This window comes from Pseudophryne corroboree, chromosome 12, assembly GCF_028390025.1.
Source record: "Pseudophryne corroboree isolate aPseCor3 chromosome 12, aPseCor3.hap2, whole genome shotgun sequence".
In the NCBI taxonomy this organism is placed as follows: domain Eukaryota; kingdom Metazoa; phylum Chordata; class Amphibia; order Anura; family Myobatrachidae; genus Pseudophryne; species Pseudophryne corroboree.
Window position 1 is genome coordinate 73,049,073 of NC_086455.1, and position 18,618 is coordinate 73,067,690.

The 18,618-nt window shown below is 50.8% G+C and overlaps 1 protein-coding gene across 1 annotated transcript in view; it reads right to left on the bottom strand.

Annotated features, from left to right (window-relative positions):
* The window catches only part of LOC134979927 (cytosolic phospholipase A2 delta-like), a 180,918-nt gene that overhangs the window by 58,732 nt on the left and 103,568 nt on the right, over positions 1-18,618 (bottom strand). Inside the window, exon 16 of the mRNA XM_063946540.1 lies at positions 17,457-17,564. Coding sequence (XP_063802610.1) covers positions 17,457-17,564 — 108 coding nt within the window. The remainder of the gene's footprint in view (positions 1-17,456; positions 17,565-18,618) is intronic.

Genomic DNA, 18,618 nt, shown 5'->3' on the forward strand with positions numbered 1-18,618 from the left:
CGACGGCACTAAATCCCCCAGTTCTCTGCCACCCTGATATTTATTTCAGTGTCGTCTGCTGATGAAGCTATGTTTATATACCCTGTACTTGTCCTACAGTATATTGTATTCAGCTGTAAGTTGCTGTTTTCCTGTTTTGATTATTTGTTTATGTACTCTGTAATTGGGCGCTGCGGAACCCTTGTGGCGCCATATAAATAAAGGATAATAATAATAATCAGGGACGACCTGCTGGCTGCTGCTGTTCAGTGATAGGCAGTCTGTGTCTTGTAGCCAGAGAAATGAGACTGAGGTTTTCGAGGTAGGCGCTAGTCACACTCCATGGCCACCCCCCCTCCCCCCCACATAACTAGTCACACCCCCATGGCAATAGTCACATCATCTGCTGCGGCACACAATAGGCCCTTCACAAATGTCAGCTCCAGGCCCATGTGGACCTTAATCTGGCACTGCTTGAGTGTAAATACAGTACTAGCGTCTGCTTCCTGTAACTGTACACTGAGAAGGTACAGCGCCATCTAGCGTTTGCTGCCTGTAACTCTGCACTGAGGAGATGGACCAGCGCCATCTAGCGTCTGCTGCCTGTAACTCTGTACTGAGGAGAAGGTACAGCGCCATCTAGCGTCTGCTGCCTGTAACTCTACACCGAGAAGATAGACCAGCGCCATCTGGCATCTGCTGCCTGTAACTCTGTACTGAGGAGAAGGTACAGCGCCATCTAGCGTCTGCTGCCTGTAACTCTGCACTGAGGAGATGGACCAGCGCCATCTAGCGTCTGCTGCCTGTAACTCTGTACTGAGGAGAAGGTACAGCGCCATCTAGCGTCTGCTGCCTGTAACTGCACTGAGGCATCTCCATCTGACCAGCGCCATCTAGCGTCTGCTCTCTGTAACTCTGCACTGAGGAGATGGACCAGCACCATCTAGCGTCTGCTGCCTGTAACTGTACTGAGGAGAAGGTACAGCGCCATCTAGCGTCTGCTGCCTGTAACTGTACTGAGGAGAAGGTACAGCGCCATCTAGCGTCTGCTGCCTATAACTCTGTACTGAGGAGAAGGTACAGCGCCATCTAGCGTCTGCTGCCTGTAACTCTGCACTGAGAAGGTACAGCGCCATCTAGTGTCTGCTGCCTGTAACTCTGTACTGAGAAGGAACACCGCCATCTAGCGTCTGCTGCCTGTAACTCTGTACTGAGGAGAAGGTACAGCGTCTGCTGCTTGTAACTCTGTACGGAGAAGGTACAGCGCCATCTAGCGTCTGCTGCCTGTAACTGCACTGAGGAGATGGACCAGCGCCATCTAGCGTTTGCTGCCTGTAACTCTGCACTGAGGAGATGGACCAGCGCCATCTAGTGTTTGCTGCCTGTAACTGCACTGAGGAGATGGACCAGCGCCATCTAGCGTTTGCTGCCTGTAACTCTGCACTGAGGAGATGGACCAGCGCCATCTAGCGTTTGCTGCCTGTAACTGCACTGAGAATATAGACCAGCGCCATCAAGCTTCTGCTGCCTGTAACTCTGTACTGAGATGGACCAGCGCCATCTAGCGTCTGCTGCCTATAACTCTGCACTGAGGAGATGGACCAGCGCCATCTAGTGTCTGCTGCCTGTAACTCTAATGCGGATAAGGTACAGCGCCATATAGCGTCTGCTGCCTGTAACTCTACACCAAGAAGATGGACCAGCGCCATCTGGCGTCTGCTGTCTGTAACTCTGCACTGAGAAGATGGACCAGCGCCATCTAGCGTCTGCTGCCTGTAAATCTGTACTGAGGAGAAGGTACAGCGCCATCTAGCGTCTGCTGCCTGTAACTGCACTGAGGCATCTCCATCTGACCAGCGCCATCTAGCGTCTGCTCTCTGTAACTCTGCACTGAGGAGATGGACCAGCGCCATCTAGCGTCTGCTGCCTGTAACTGTACTGAGGAGAAGGTACAGCGCCATCTAGCGTCTGCTGCCTGTAACTGTACTGAGGAGAAGGTACAGCGCCATCTAGCGTCTGCTGCCTATAACTCTGCACTGAGGAGATGGACCAGCGCCATCTAGCGTCTGCTGCCTGTAACTCTGTACTGAGGAGAAGGTACAGCGCCATCTAGCGTCTGCTGCCTGTAACTGCACTGAGGCATCTCCATCTGACCAGCGCCATCTAGCGTCTGCTCTCTGTAACTCTGCACTGAGGAGATGGACCAGCGCCATCTAGCGTCTGCTGCCTGTAACTGTACTGAGGAGAAGGTACAGCGCCATCTAGCGTCTGCTGCCTGTAACTGTACTGAGGAGAAGGTACAGTGCCATCTAGCGTCTGCTCTCTGTAACTCTGCACTGAGGAGATGGACCAGCGCCATCTAGCGTCTGCTGCCTGTAACTGTACTGAAGAGAAGGTACAGCGCCATCTAGCGTCTGCTGCCTATAACTCTGCACTGAGGAGATGGACTAGCGCCATCTAGTGTCTGCTGCCTGTAACTCTGCACTGAGGAGCAGGGCCAGCGCCATCTAGAGTCTGCTGCCTGTAACTTACTGTACTAATCTAATGAGAACTAACAACAGCGCTTTCTGACGGCAGCACCTGGTGTCTGGTAATGCATAAACAAGTAACACATAAATAATGTGGATGTTTACCGCTGGAAAGTACCTCCTGCAAGTAACAGGTGTACGTAATCCGTGCGTCATCAAGTCAATCCATGTTACATCACTGTTACTTGGCATGGAACAATAACATGTGAGCAGTTGTGATATCGGAGCAACACTCTGACCCCTGTTTCCCAGTGTTCCCGGCAGGGGGCGCTCCGGGGAAGGGTACATGTCTCATGATTGTAAAAGGACGGGATAGAAACTAACTACTTGAGTGTAAATACAGTACTAGCGTCTGCTTCCTGTAACTGTACACTGAGAAGGTACAGCGCCATCTAGCGTTTGCTGCCTGTAACTCTGCACTGAGGAGATGGACCAGCGCCATCTAGCGTCTGCTGCCTGTAACTCTGTACTGAGGAGAAGGTACAGCGCCATCTAGCGTCTGCTGCCTGTAACTCTACACCGAGAAGATAGACCAGCGCCATCTGGCATCTGCTGCCTGTAACTCTGTACTGAGGAGAAGGTACAGCGCCATCTAGCGTCTGCTGCCTGTAACTCTGCACTGAGGAGATGGACCAGCGCCATCTAGCGTCTGCTGCCTGTAACTCTGTACTGAGGAGAAGGTACAGCGCCATCTAGCGTCTGCTGCCTGTAACTGCACTGAGGCATCTCCATCTGACCAGCGCCATCTAGCGTCTGCTCTCTGTAACTCTGCACTGAGGAGATGGACCAGCACCATCTAGCGTCTGCTGCCTGTAACTGTACTGAGGAGAAGGTACAGCGCCATCTAGCGTCTGCTGCCTGTAACTCTGTACTGAGGAGAAGGTACAGCGCCATCTAGCGTCTGCTGCCTGTAACTCTGCACTGAGGAGATGGACCAGCGCCATCTAGCGTCTGCTGCCTGTAACTGTACTGAGGAGAAGGTACAGCGCCATCTGGCATCTGCTGCCTGTAACTGTACTGAGGAAAAGGTACTGCGCCATCTAGCGTCTGCTGCCTATAACTCTGCACCGAGGAGATGGAGCAGCGCCATCTAGCGTCTGCTGCCTGTAACTCTGTACTGAGGAGAAGGTACAGCGCCATCTAGCATCTGCTGCCTGTAACTTACTGTACTAATCTAATGAGAACTAACAACAGCGCTTTCTGACGGCAGCACCTGGTGTCTGGTAATGCATAAACAAGTAACACATAAATAATGTGGATGTTTACTGCTGGAAAGTACCTCCTGCAAGTAACAGGTGTACGTAATCCGTGCGTCATCAAGTCAATCCATGTTACATCACTGTTACTTGGCATGGAACAATAACATGTGAGCAGTTGTGATATCGGAGCAACACTCTGACCCCTGTTTCCCAGTGTTCCCGGCAGGGGGCGCTCCGGGGAAGGGTACATGTCTCATGATTGTAAAAGGACGGGATAGAAACTAACTACTTGAGTGTAAATACAGTACTAGCGTCTGCTTCCTGTAACTGTACACTGAGAAGGTACAGCGCCATCTAGCGTTTGCTGCCTGTAACTCTGCACTGAGGAGATGGACCAGCGCCATCTAGCGTCTGCTGCCTGTAACTCTGTACTGAGGAGAAGGTACAGCGCCATCTAGCGTCTGCTGCCTGTAACTCTACACCGAGAAGATAGACCAGCGCCATCTGGCATCTGCTGCCTGTAACTCTGTACTGAGGAGAAGGTACAGCGCCATCTAGCGTCTGCTGCCTGTAACTCTGCACTGAGAAGGTACAGCGCCATCTAGCGTTTGCTGCCTGTAACTCTGCACTGAGGAGATGGACCAGCGCCATCTAGCGTCTGCTGCCTGTAACTCTGTACTGAGGAGAAGGTACAGCGCCATCTAGCGTCTGCTGCCTGTAACTCTACACCGAGAAGATAGACCAGCGCCATCTGGCATCTGCTGCCTGTAACTCTGTACTGAGGAGAAGGTACAGCGCCATCTAGCGTCTGCTGCCTGTAACTCTGCACTGAGGAGATGGACCAGCGCCATCTAGCGTCTGCTGCCTGTAACTCTGTACTGAGGAGAAGGTACAGCGCCATCTAGCAGCTGCTGCCTGTAACTGCACTGAGGCATCTCCATCTGACCAGCGCCATCTAGCGTCTGCTCTCAGTAACTCTGCACTAAGGAGATGGACCAGCACCATCTAGCGTCTGCTGCCTGTAACTGTACTGAGGAGAAGGTACAGCGCCATCTAGCGTCTGCTGCCTGTAACTCTGTACTGAGGAGAAGGTACAGCGCCATCTAGCGTCTGCTGCCTGTAACTCTGCACTGAGGAGATGGACCAGCGCCATCTAGCGTCTGCTGCCTGTAACTGTACTGAGGAGAAGGTACAGCGCCATCTGGCATCTGCTGCCTGTAACTGTACTGAGGAAAAGGTACAGCGCCATCTAGCGTCTGCTGCCTATAACTCTGCACTGAGGAGATGGACCAGCGCCATCTAGCGTCTGCTGCCTGTAACTCTGTACTGAGGAGAAGGTACAGCGCCATCTAGCATCTGCTGCCTGTAACTTACTGTACTAATCTAATGAGAACTAACAACAGCGCTTTCTGACGGCAGCACCTGGTGTCTGGTAATGCATAAACAAGTAACACATAAATAATGTGGATGTTTACTGCTGGAAAGTACCTCCTGCAAGTAACAGGTGTACGTAATCCGTGCGTCATCAAGTCAATCCATGTTACATCACTGTTACTTGGCATGGAACAATAACATGTGAGCAGTTGTGATATCGGAGCAACACTCTGACCCCTGTTTCCCAGTGTTCCCGGCAGGGGGCGCTCCGGGGAAGGGTACATGTCTCATGATTGTAAAAGGACGGGATAGAAACTAACTACTTGAGTGTAAATACAGTACTAGCGTCTGCTTCCTGTAACTGTACACTGAGAAGGTACAGCGCCATCTAGCGTTTGCTGCCTGTAACTCTGCACTGAGGAGATGGACCAGCGCCATCTAGCGTCTGCTGCCTGTAACTCTGTACTGAGGAGAAGGTACAGCGCCATCTAGCGTCTGCTGCCTGTAACTCTACACAGAGAAGATAGACCAGCGCCATCTGGCATCTGCTGCCTGTAACTCTGTACTGAGGAGAAGGTACAGCGCCATCTAGCGTCTGCTGCCTGTAACTCTGCACTGAGGAGATGGACCAGCGCCATCTAGCGTCTGCTGCCTGTAACTCTGTACGGAGGAGAAGGTACAGCGCCATCTAGCGTCTGCTGCCTGTAACTGCACTGAGGCATCTCCATCTGACCAGCGCCATCTAGCGTCTGCTCTCTGTAACTCTGCACTGAGGAGATGGACCAGCACCATCTAGCGTCTGCTGCCTGTAACTGTACTGAGGAGAAGGTACAGCGCCATCTAGCGTCTGCTGCCTGTAACTCTGTACTGAGGAGAAGGTACAGCGCCATCTAGCGTCTGCTGCCTGTAACTCTGCACTGAGGAGATGGACCAGCGCCATCTAGCGTCTGCTGCCTGAAACTGTACTGAGGAGAAGGTACAGCGCCATCTAGCGTCTGCTGCCTGTAACTCTGTACTGAGGAGAAGGTGCAGCGCCATCTAGCGTCTGCTGCCTGTAACTCTGCACTGAGGAGATGGACCAGCGCCATCTAGCGTCTGCTGCCTGAAACTGTACTGAGGAGAAGGTACAGCGCCATCTAGCGTCTGCTGCCTGTAACTCTGTACTGAGGAGAAGGTACAGCGCCATCTAGCGTCTGCTGCCTGTAACTCTGCACTGAGGAGATGGACCAGCGCCATCTAGCGTCTGCTGCCTGTAACTGTACTGAGGAGAAGGTACAGCGCCATCTGGCATCTGCTGCCTGTAACTGTACTGAGGAAAAGGTACAGCGCCATCTAGCGTCTGCTGCCTATAACTCTGCACTGAGGAGATGGACCAGCGCCATCTAGTGTCTGCTGCCTGTAACTCTGCACTGAGGAGCAGGGCCAGCGCCATCTAGAGTCTGCTGCCTGTAACTTACTGTACTAATCTAATGAGAACTAACAACAGCGCTTTCTGACGGCAGCACCTGGTGTCTGGTAATGCATAAACAAGTAACACATAAATAATGTGGATGTTTACCGCTGGAAAGTACCTCCTGCAAGTAACAGGTGTACGTAATCCGTGCGTCATCAAGTCAATCCATGTTACATCACTGTTACTTGGCATGGAACAATAACATGTGAGCAGTTGTGATATCGGAGCAACACTCTGACCCCTGTTTCCCAGTGTTCCCGGCAGGGGGCGCTCCGGGGAAGGGTACATGTCTCATGATTGTAAAAGGACGGGATAGAAACTAACTACTTGAGTGTAAATACAGTACTAGCGTCTGCTTCCTGTAACTGTACACTGAGAAGGTACAGCGCCATCTAGCGTTTGCTGCCTGTAACTCTGCACTGAGGAGATGGACCAGCGCCATCTAGCGTCTGCTGCCTGTAACTCTGTACTGAGGAGAAGGTACAGCGCCATCTAGCGTCTGCTGCCTGTAACTCTACACCGAGAAGATAGACCAGCGCCATCTGGCATCTGCTGCCTGTAACTCTGTACTGAGGAGAAGGTACAGCGCCATCTAGCGTCTGCTGCCTGTAACTCTGCACTGAGGAGATGGACCAGCGCCATCTAGCGTCTGCTGCCTGTAACTCTGTACTGAGGAGAAGGTACAGCGCCATCTAGCGTCTGCTGCCTGTAACTGCACTGAGGCATCTCCATCTGACCAGCGCCATCTAGCGTCTGCTCTCTGTAACTCTGCACTGAGGAGATGGACCAGCACCATCTAGCGTCTGCTGCCTGTAACTGTACTGAGGAGAAGGTACAGCGCCATCTAGCGTCTGCTGCCTGTAACTGTACTGAGGAGAAGGTACAGCGCCATCTAGCGTCTGCTGCCTATAACTCTGTACTGAGGAGAAGGTACAGCGCCATCTAGCGTCTGCTGCCTGTAACTCTGCACTGAGAAGGTACAGCGCCATCTAGTGTCTGCTGCCTGTAACTCTGTACTGAGAAGGAACACCGCCATCTAGCGTCTGCTGCCTGTAACTCTGTACTGAGGAGAAGGTACAGCGTCTGCTGCTTGTAACTCTGTACGGAGAAGGTACAGCGCCATCTAGCGTCTGCTGCCTGTAACTGCACTGAGGAGATGGACCAGCGCCATCTAGCGTTTGCTGCCTGTAACTCTGCACTGAGGAGATGGACCAGCGCCATCTAGTGTTTGCTGCCTGTAACTGCACTGAGGAGATGGACCAGCGCCATCTAGCGTTTGCTGCCTGTAACTCTGCACTGAGGAGATGGACCAGCGCCATCTAGCGTTTGCTGCCTGTAACTGCACTGAGAATATAGACCAGCGCCATCAAGCTTCTGCTGCCTGTAACTCTGTACTGAGATGGACCAGCGCCATCTAGCGTCTGCTGCCTATAACTCTGCACTGAGGAGATGGACCAGCGCCATCTAGTGTCTGCTGCCTGTAACTCTAATGCGGATAAGGTACAGCGCCATATAGCGTCTGCTGCCTGTAACTCTACACCAAGAAGATGGACCAGCGCCATCTGGCGTCTGCTGTCTGTAACTCTGCACTGAGAAGATGGACCAGCGCCATCTAGCGTCTGCTGCCTGTAAATCTGTACTGAGGAGAAGGTACAGCGCCATCTAGCGTCTGCTGCCTGTAACTGCACTGAGGCATCTCCATCTGACCAGCGCCATCTAGCGTCTGCTCTCTGTAACTCTGCACTGAGGAGATGGACCAGCGCCATCTAGCGTCTGCTGCCTGTAACTGTACTGAGGAGAAGGTACAGCGCCATCTAGCGTCTGCTGCCTGTAACTGTACTGAGGAGAAGGTACAGCGCCATCTAGCGTCTGCTGCCTATAACTCTGCACTGAGGAGATGGACCAGCGCCATCTAGCGTCTGCTGCCTGTAACTCTGTACTGAGGAGAAGGTACAGCGCCATCTAGCGTCTGCTGCCTGTAACTGCACTGAGGCATCTCCATCTGACCAGCGCCATCTAGCGTCTGCTCTCTGTAACTCTGCACTGAGGAGATGGACCAGCGCCATCTAGCGTCTGCTGCCTGTAACTGTACTGAGGAGAAGGTACAGCGCCATCTAGCGTCTGCTGCCTGTAACTGTACTGAGGAGAAGGTACAGCGCCATCTAGCGTCTGCTCTCTGTAACTCTGCACTGAGGAGATGGACCAGCGCCATCTAGCGTCTGCTGCCTGTAACTGTACTGAAGAGAAGGTACAGCGCCATCTAGCGTCTGCTGCCTATAACTCTGCACTGAGGAGATGGACTAGCGCCATCTAGTGTCTGCTGCCTGTAACTCTGCACTGAGGAGCAGGGCCAGCGCCATCTAGAGTCTGCTGCCTGTAACTTACTGTACTAATCTAATGAGAACTAACAACAGCGCTTTCTGACGGCAGCACCTGGTGTCTGGTAATGCATAAACAAGTAACACATAAATAATGTGGATGTTTACCGCTGGAAAGTACCTCCTGCAAGTAACAGGTGTACGTAATCCGTGCGTCATCAAGTCAATCCATGTTACATCACTGTTACTTGGCATGGAACAATAACATGTGAGCAGTTGTGATATCGGAGCAACACTCTGACCCCTGTTTCCCAGTGTTCCCGGCAGGGGGCGCTCCGGGGAAGGGTACATGTCTCATGATTGTAAAAGGACGGGATAGAAACTAACTACTTGAGTGTAAATACAGTACTAGCGTCTGCTTCCTGTAACTGTACACTGAGAAGGTACAGCGCCATCTAGCGTTTGCTGCCTGTAACTCTGCACTGAGGAGATGGACCAGCGCCATCTAGCGTCTGCTGCCTGTAACTCTGTACTGAGGAGAAGGTACAGCGCCATCTAGCGTCTGCTGCCTGTAACTCTACACCGAGAAGATAGACCAGCGCCATCTGGCATCTGCTGCCTGTAACTCTGTACTGAGGAGAAGGTACAGCGCCATCTAGCGTCTGCTGCCTGTAACTCTGCACTGAGGAGATGGACCAGCGCCATCTAGCGTCTGCTGCCTGTAACTCTGTACTGAGGAGAAGGTACAGCGCCATCTAGCGTCTGCTGCCTGTAACTGCACTGAGGCATCTCCATCTGACCAGCGCCATCTAGCGTCTGCTCTCTGTAACTCTGCACTGAGGAGATGGACCAGCACCATCTAGCGTCTGCTGCCTGTAACTGTACTGAGGAGAAGGTACAGCGCCATCTAGCGTCTGCTGCCTGTAACTCTGTACTGAGGAGAAGGTACAGCGCCATCTAGCGTCTGCTGCCTGTAACTCTGCACTGAGGAGATGGACCAGCGCCATCTAGCGTCTGCTGCCTGTAACTCTGTACTGAGGAGAAGGTACAGCGCCATCTAGCGTCTGCTGCCTGTAACTGCACTGAGGCATCTCCATCTGACCAGCGCCATCTAGCGTCTGCTCTCTGTAACTCTGCACTGAGGAGATGGACCAGCACCATCTAGCGTCTGCTGCCTGTAACTGTACTGAGGAGAAGGTACAGCGCCATCTAGCGTCTGCTGCCTGTAACTCTGTACTGAGGAGAAGGTACAGCGCCATCTAGCGTCTGCTGCCTGTAACTCTGCACTGAGGAGATGGACCAGCGCCATCTAGCGTCTGCTGCCTGTAACTCTGTACTGAGGAGAAGGTACAGCGCCATCTGGCATCTGCTGCCTGTAACTGTACTGAGGAAAAGGTACTGCGCCATCTAGCGTCTGCTGCCTATAACTCTGCACCGAGGAGATGGACCAGCGCCATCTAGCGTCTGCTGCCTGTAACTCTGTACTGAGGAGAAGGTACAGCGCCATCTAGCGTCTGCTGCCTGTAACTCTACACCGAGAAGATAGACCAGCGCCATCTGGCATCTGCTGCCTGTAACTCTGTACTGAGGAGAAGGTACAGCGCCATCTAGCGTCTGCTGCCTGTAACTCTGCACTGAGGAGATGGACCAGCGCCATCTAGCGTCTGCTGCCTGTAACTCTGTACTGAGGAGAAGGTACAGCGCCATCTAGCGTCTGCTGCCTGTAACTGCACTGAGGCATCTCCATCTGACCAGCGCCATCTAGCGTCTGCTCTCTGTAACTCTGCACTAAGGAGATGGACCAGCACCATCTAGCGTCTGCTGCCTGTAACTGTACTGAGGAGAAGGTACAGCGCCATCTAGCGTCTGCTGCCTGTAACTCTGTACTGAGGAGAAGGTACAGCGCCATCTAGCGTCTGCTGCCTGTAACTCTGCACTGAGGAGATGGACCAGCGCCATCTAGCGTCTGCTGCCTGTAACTCTGCACTGAGGAGATGGACCAGCACCATCTAGCGTCTGCTGCCTGTAACTGTACTGAGGAGAAGGTACAGCGCCATCTAGCGTCTGCTGCCTGTAACTCTGTACTGAGGAGAAGGTACAGCGCCATCTAGCGTCTGCTGCCTGTAACTCTGCACTGAGGAGATGGACCAGCGCCATCTAGCGTCTGCTGCCTGTAACTGTACTGAGGAGAAGGTACAGCGCCATCTAGCGTCTGCTGCCTGTAACTCTGTACTGAGGAGAAGGTGCAGCGCCATCTAGCGTCTGCTGCCTGTAACTCTGCACTGAGGAGATGGACCAGCGCCATCTAGCGTCTGCTGCCTGTAACTGTACTGAGGAGAAGGTACAGCGCCATCTGGCATCTGCTGCCTGTAACTGTACTGAGGAAAAGGTACAGCGCCATCTAGCGTCTGCTGCCTATAACTCTGCACTGAGGAGATGGACCAGCGCCATCTAGCGTCTGCTGCCTGTAACTCTGTACTGAGGAGAAGGTACAGCGCCATCTAGCGTCTGCTGCCTGTAACTTACTGTACTAATCTAATGAGAACTAACAACAGCGCTTTCTGACGGCAGCACCTGGTGTCTGGTAATGCATAAACAAGTAACACATAAATAATGTGGATGTTTACTGCTGGAAAGTACCTCCTGCAAGTAACAGGTGTACGTAATCCGTGCGTCATCAAGTCAATCCATGTTACATCACTGTTACTTGGCATGGAACAATAACATGTGAGCAGTTGTGATATCGGAGCAACACTCTGACCCCTGTTTCCCAGTGTTCCCGGCAGGGGGCGCTCCGGGGAAGGGTACATGTCTCATGATTGTAAAAGGACGGGATAGAAACTAACTACTTGAGTGTAAATACAGTACTAGCGTCTGCTTCCTGTAACTGTACACTGAGAAGGTACAGCGCCATCTAGCGTTTGCTGCCTGTAACTCTGCACTGAGGAGATGGACCAGCGCCATCTAGCGTCTGCTGCCTGTAACTCTGTACTGAGGAGAAGGTACAGCGCCATCTAGCGTCTGCTGCCTGTAACTCTACACCGAGAAGATAGACCAGCGCCATCTGGCATCTGCTGCCTGTAACTCTGTACTGAGGAGAAGGTACAGCGCCATCTAGCGTCTGCTGCCTGTAACTCTGCACTGAGGAGATGGACCAGCGCCATCTAGTGTCTGCTGCCTGTAACTCTGTACTGAGGAGAAGGTACAGCGCCATCTAGCGTCTGCTGCCTGTAACTGCACTGAGGCATCTCCATCTGACCAGCGCCATCTAGCGTCTGCTCTCTGTAACTCTGCACTGAGGAGATGGACCAGCACCATCTAGCGTCTGCTGCCTGTAACTGTACTGAGGAGAAGGTACAGCGCCATCTAGCGTCTGCTGCCTGTAACTCTGTACTGAGGAGAAGGTACAGCGCCATCTAGCGTCTGATGCCTGTAACTCTGCACTGAGGAGATGGACCAGCACCATCTAGCGTCTGCTGCCTGTAACTGTACTGAGGAGAAGGTACAGCGCCATCTAGCGTCTGCTGCCTGTAACTCTGTACTGAGGAGAAGGTACAGCGCCATCTGGCATCTGCTGCCTGTAACTGTACTGAGGAAAAGGTACAGCGCCATCTAGCGTCTGCTGCCTATAACTCTGCACTGAGGAGATGGACCAGCGCCATCTAGCGTCTGCTGCCTGTAACTCTGTACTGAGGAGAAGGTACAGCGCCATCTAGCGTCTGCTGCCTGTAACTTACTGTACTAATCTAATGAGAACTAACAACAGCGCTTTCTGACGGCAGCACCTGGTGTCTGGTAATGCATAAACAAGTAACACATAAATAATGTGGATGTTTACCGCTGGAAAGTACCTCCTGCAAGTAACAGGTGTACGTAATCCGTGCGTCATCAAGTCAATCCATGTTACATCACTGTTACTTGGCATGGAACAATAACATGTGAGCAGTTGTGATATCGGAGCAACACTCTGACCCCTGTTTCCCAGTGTTCCCGGCAGGGGGCGCTCCGGGGAAGGGTACATGTCTCATGATTGTAAAAGGACGGGATAGAAACTAACTACTTGTGTGTAAATACAGTACTAGCGTCTGCTTCCTGTAACTGTACACTGAGAAGGTACAGCGCCATCTAGCGTTTGCTGCCTGTAACTCTGCACTGAGGAGAAGGTACAGCGCCATCTAACGTCTGCTGCCTGTAACTCTGCACTGAGAAGGTACAGCGCCATCTAGCGTTTGCTGCCTGTAACTCTGCACTGAGGAGATGGACCAGCGCCATCTAGCGTCTGCTGCCTGTAACTCTGTACTGAGGAGAAGGTACAGCGCCATCTAGCGTCTGCTGCCTGTAACTCTGTACTGAGGAGAAGGTACAGCGCCATCTAGCGTCTGCTGCCTGTAACTCTGTACTGAGGAGAAGGTACAGCGCCATCTAGCGTCTGCTGCCTGTAACTCTGCACTGAGGAGAAGGTACAGCGCCATCTAGTGTCTGCTGCCTGTAACTCTGCACTGAGGAGCAGGGCCAGCGCCATCTAGCGTCTGCTGCCTGTAACTTACTGTACTAATCTAATGAGAACTAACAACAGCGCTTTCTGACGGCAGCACCTGGTCTCTGGTAATGCATAAACAAGTAACACATAAATAATGTGGATGTTTACCGCTGGAAAGTACCTCCTGCAAGTAACAGGTGTTCGTAATCCGTGCGTCATCAGGTCAATCCATGTTACATCACTGTTACTTGGCATGGAACAATAACATGTGAGCAGTTGTGATATCGGAGCAACACTCTGACCCCTGTTTCCTAATGTTCCCTGCAGGGGGCGCTGCGGGGAATGGTACATGTCTCATGATTGTAAAAGGACGGGATAGCAACTAACTACTTGTGTGTATATACAGTATCGGCTCTTGCCACGGGCAAGCAGGCTTTTTGCCCGGGGCGCAAAAACAACTTTTAACAAACGGTATATGTTCGGGCGCTAACGGTGCTGCAACTCTAATGCTGCTGCTAAACCTTTTGGGGTAGTCACACCCAAACAGAACAAAAGAGAAAGAAACAAAAAATAGCAGCACTAATGTGATAATAACACATATAAAGGATTGAGTGATAAAAACTTCACATTTCATATATTAGCAAATTGTGCCACATTAAAAACATATATACCAAGCTCATAAATCAAATGAATTGGAAACTGAGGGTCTCAATGTAACTGCCTATAATGATATGGGGGGTAATTCCAAGTTGATCGCAGCAGGAAATTTTTTAGCAGTTGGGCAAAACCATGTGCACTGCAGTGGAGGCAAATGTAACTTGTGCAAAGAGAGTTAGATTTGGGTGTGGTGAGTTCAATCTGCAATCTAATTTTCAGTGTAAAAATAGAGCAGCCAGTATTTACCCTGCACAGAAACAAAATAACCCACCCAAATCTAACTCTTTCTGCACATGTTATATCTGCCTCCCCTGCAGTGCACATGGTTTTGCCCAACTGCTAAAAAATGTCCTGCTGTGATCAACTTGGAATTACCCCCATAGTCCGTTCCTATAAAACAAACTGGATTTGCAGATGCGTGAATTGTGTGGGAGTGGACTGACAACGCAGTCTTGCCAAACAACTTTACCAGAACCGCTAGAGGTGTAGTCCCTTGGATATCTTTGATATGATTCAAGTGTCCAATTGTGGGGTCCTCATTTTAATACGGTGTCCTCTTTTGGGGGTGAAAGTTGGTAAACTCCAAAGCTTTAGTCACCACGATTTTTCTGCTCAGATCAAAGTCCAGTCTTGGTCCGGATATGCACAGTTGTTTGGCAAGACTGCGTTGTCAGCCCACTCCCACACAATTCACCCATCTGCAAATCCAGTTTATTTTATAGGAACGGACTATATCATTATAGGCAGTTACATTGAGACCCTCAGTTTCCAACTCATTTGATTTATGAGCTTGGTATATATGTTTTTAATGTGGCACAATTTGCTAATATATGAAATGTGAAGTTTTTATCACTCAATCCTTCATATGTGTTATTATCACATTAGCGCTGCTATTTTTTGCTTTTGCCCGGGGCGCCGATACCCTGAGGGCGCCGTGGCATGAGCCGCTACTAATCCACCCTCCCTCCCCGCTCCCCGGCTGCAATGAGCGCCGTGTGCGCCCGCTGCTGCTGGCGTCGCTGACTGACGCTAGAGGTCAAAATTGACCCCTAGTGTCAGTGCGGCGCTGCTATGGGAGAGACGTCATGACGTCTATCTCATAGAGCGGAGCCGGCGTCCAGAGACAGCAGCAGCAGCGGTCTGGAAGCAGGAGTGAGGCTGGTAAGTGTTTTTTGTTTTAGAGTTTCAAAGCGGCGCTACTACAGCGGGCACATACTGGGGGCACTACTACAGGGGCACATATAGGAGGCACAGCTACTGGGGGCAGATCTACAGGGGGCACATGCTGGGGGCACTGCTACAGGGGGGAACAGCTACTGGGGGCACAGCTACTGGGGGCACAGCTACAAGGGACACTGCTACAGGGGGCACAACTACTAGGGGCACTGCTACAGGGGGAACAGCCACTGGGGGTAAATTAACTGAGGGCACAGCTACTGGAGGCAAATCTACAGGGGGCACAAGTACAGGGGCACAACTACTGGGGGCACATACTGGGGGCACTGCTACTGGGGGCACAGCTACAAGGGGCACTACTAAAGGGAGCACTGCTACAGGGGGAACAGCTACTGGAGGGAAATTAACTGGGGGGTACAGCTACTGGGGGCACAGTTGCTGGGGGTACAGCTACTGGGGGCACAGCTACAGCGGGCACAAGTACAGGGGGATACCTTCCCTATGAATAAACCACGCCCTTCATATGAATAAGCCACGCCCCTTCATATATATAAGCCACACCCCATCACTATGAAGAAGCGATGCCCCTGATTTGGGGCGTGCGCCCTCGGCGTTCACCAACTGTATTTTACCTGAAGGTGGGGGGGGGACCACCACAGGAAACTTTAGCCAGGGCGCCACAAGGTCTAGAACCGGCCCTGCATATGTATAATGTATAATTCAAGTGCATAGTATGGAATCTAATCTCTAGAGAAGGAGGTGGGGGGGGGGGGTGCAGGCAGGAGGGCCCACCGGGGGTTGCCCCTGTGGATCATGTTCAACTGAACTGTTACTATCCTTGTGCAAGACTGCCCCAAGTGCTTACAAATTTCAACAATCGGATAATCAGGATCAATTATACACATTAACAGTAAGGAAGTTAGGAGTTCTTTCACCCAGGGAAAAGTCTCATCTCAGCACCCTCCCAACCCTCTCACTACTCCACACCGGGCACCCCCATGCATTGTCACTCCAAACCTGGAACCCAGCTGCATCATTACTCCAATGCACCCAACCACCCACATTCTAGCGCCTCATTACTCCAGACAGTGCTCTCCAGCATCTTAGTACTCCAGACAAACCACTAAATCATTATAAAGAATACAAGCCCTACACTGGCTCCCATTCCCCTTTCCGGATCCAAATCAACCTTCTTACACTCACGTACAAAGCCCTCACCCATTCCTCTACCATTTACACATCTGACTTTATCTTCCTTTACTCTCCCACCTACCTTCCTTGCTCCACAAATGCATGCAGCCTCTCCTGCCAATTGATTACTTCTTCAAAGTCCTACCTCCAAGATTTGCAGCGCACTGAGCCTTACTACTGGAACTCACTCAGCTCAGCACCGGCCATTCTCACTGTGTTCTCTGCAAGTGACCAAGCAGCATCTGCTCCAGGACCACCGCTCACCATCTGTCCTGTCCATAGAAACCCCACCCAATCCCCTGAAAAAAGATGCATAGTAACACTGTCTTGGATCACAATTTTACCTGTTCTGGTAACAATTTGGTATATATTGAACATGTTTTGGTTAAGAAACACCAGTTGAACACTAAAACGTTTATTTGCTTATTGAAGTAGACCCTATGCAGTGAGAGGACTGTACGTGTTACTAAAATCTGCTGTATTTTCTCAACAGAGGAAATCTAGGTGGTCATTCCGAGTTGATCGCTAGCTGCAGTTGGTTGCAGCGTAGCAATCAGGCTAAAAAACGGCTGTTCTGCGCATGAGTATGTGGCGCAATGCGCACACACGTCGTACGGGCACAATGAACGATGTAGTTTTGCACAGGGTCTAGCGAAGCATTTCAGTCGCACTGGTGGGCGCAGTGTGATTGACATGAAGTGGGCGTTTCTGGGTGTCAACTGACCGTTTTCAGGGAGTATTAGGAAAAACGCAGGCATGCCAGGAAAAACGCAGGCGTGGCTGGGCGAACGCTGGGCGGATTTGTGACATTAAAAAACAGGAACTGAACAGTCTGAAGTGATCGCAAGCGCTGAGTAGGTTTTGAGCTACTCTGAAACTGCACAAAAAAAAAATTTGTAGCCGCTCTGCGATCCTTTCGTTCGCACTTCTGCTAAGCTAAAATACACTCCCAGTGGGCGGCGGCATAACGTTTGCACGGCTGCTAAAAACTGCTAGCGAGCGATCAACTCGGAATGACTACCCTAGTCAGTTCCAACAGCGTTAGAGAACATTACTGCATACAAGCCAATCAAATATGAATAATTATTTTAAATATCGCACCAATATCCTTAATTCTGTCTTTGACCCAAGTGTCCCAGAAGGTGTCCAGTTGTGTAGTAAGATACCAGGTGTCCACTAAATTCAAGGAGAAGACATTTCCCCATAAACCTAAACAAAGAAACAGTAACACATCAGTCAGATAGGTACAACACTTCCAAATTATTGTTATATACTTATAAATATAGGTATAGAGCTGGTGCAACTGCATGCTGATGGTCATGAAAGCTACTTCTGCGGATGGATGGGGCGAGGCATTGTCCATTTCTGAATACAGATGACTATCCATACTTGTAGCTGACTCTGAATATGCCTCTTACTATATGCATAGGGCAGGGTTTCTAAAACTCGTCCCTCAAGGCTTCCTCACTGTCCAGATTTGAAGGATATCCATGATTGTGCTCAGATGGTTTCATAAAACTGACTGACGTATTAGGTTACCTGTGCTTAAGCATGGATATCCTTAAAGTCTGGCCTGTTAATACCCTATGCAGGTGGTTCCCAAGCTCAGTCCTCATGGCACCTTGTGTATAAATAGAGGGACGTTTTTTCAGAGGTTTTTTGTTTTTGTTTGCAGCTGCATGTATATTAAAATATGAGCAATCTAATATCAAGCACAAAGGCACGACATTCAGCATGTCTGGCGTATAGATGCATACCTGGCAGTCATCATCAACTTATTCCTTAGCGCAGGGCAAAAGTTGATAATATTTAAAACAAAACCAATTACGAATCCTCCCCCCACTCCTGAAAATCAATAACCATTACCAGCGCTATACTGCTTGGGCTCATTCCCATTAAAACAGAAAACAACAAGTATGGGTCTCCCCCCGGCTAAAGTGGTAAGCATCAGCAAGCTACACTGACTGGGCTGGTCTGCACTAAAACAAGGACACCCTCATCATCGAGTTCCTCCATTATAAATTGAACCAGACTCAGTCAGTTCAGTGCAGGACTATAACCTCTATGGCAGAGCCAAAAGAAAATTAATGCTTCCCAGTACAAGAGGCCACCAGTCCATTCTAAAAAGCACAGTGGAAATTGTAATAAAAAATCAGGGTCTTTGTCACACTTCTGAAATATTGACTCTGGGTTTTCAGCCTGAAATATTGCAAGGCAGGGTGGACTTAACTACTGAGAATCCACAGGTTCGTGGCCCTGCAGT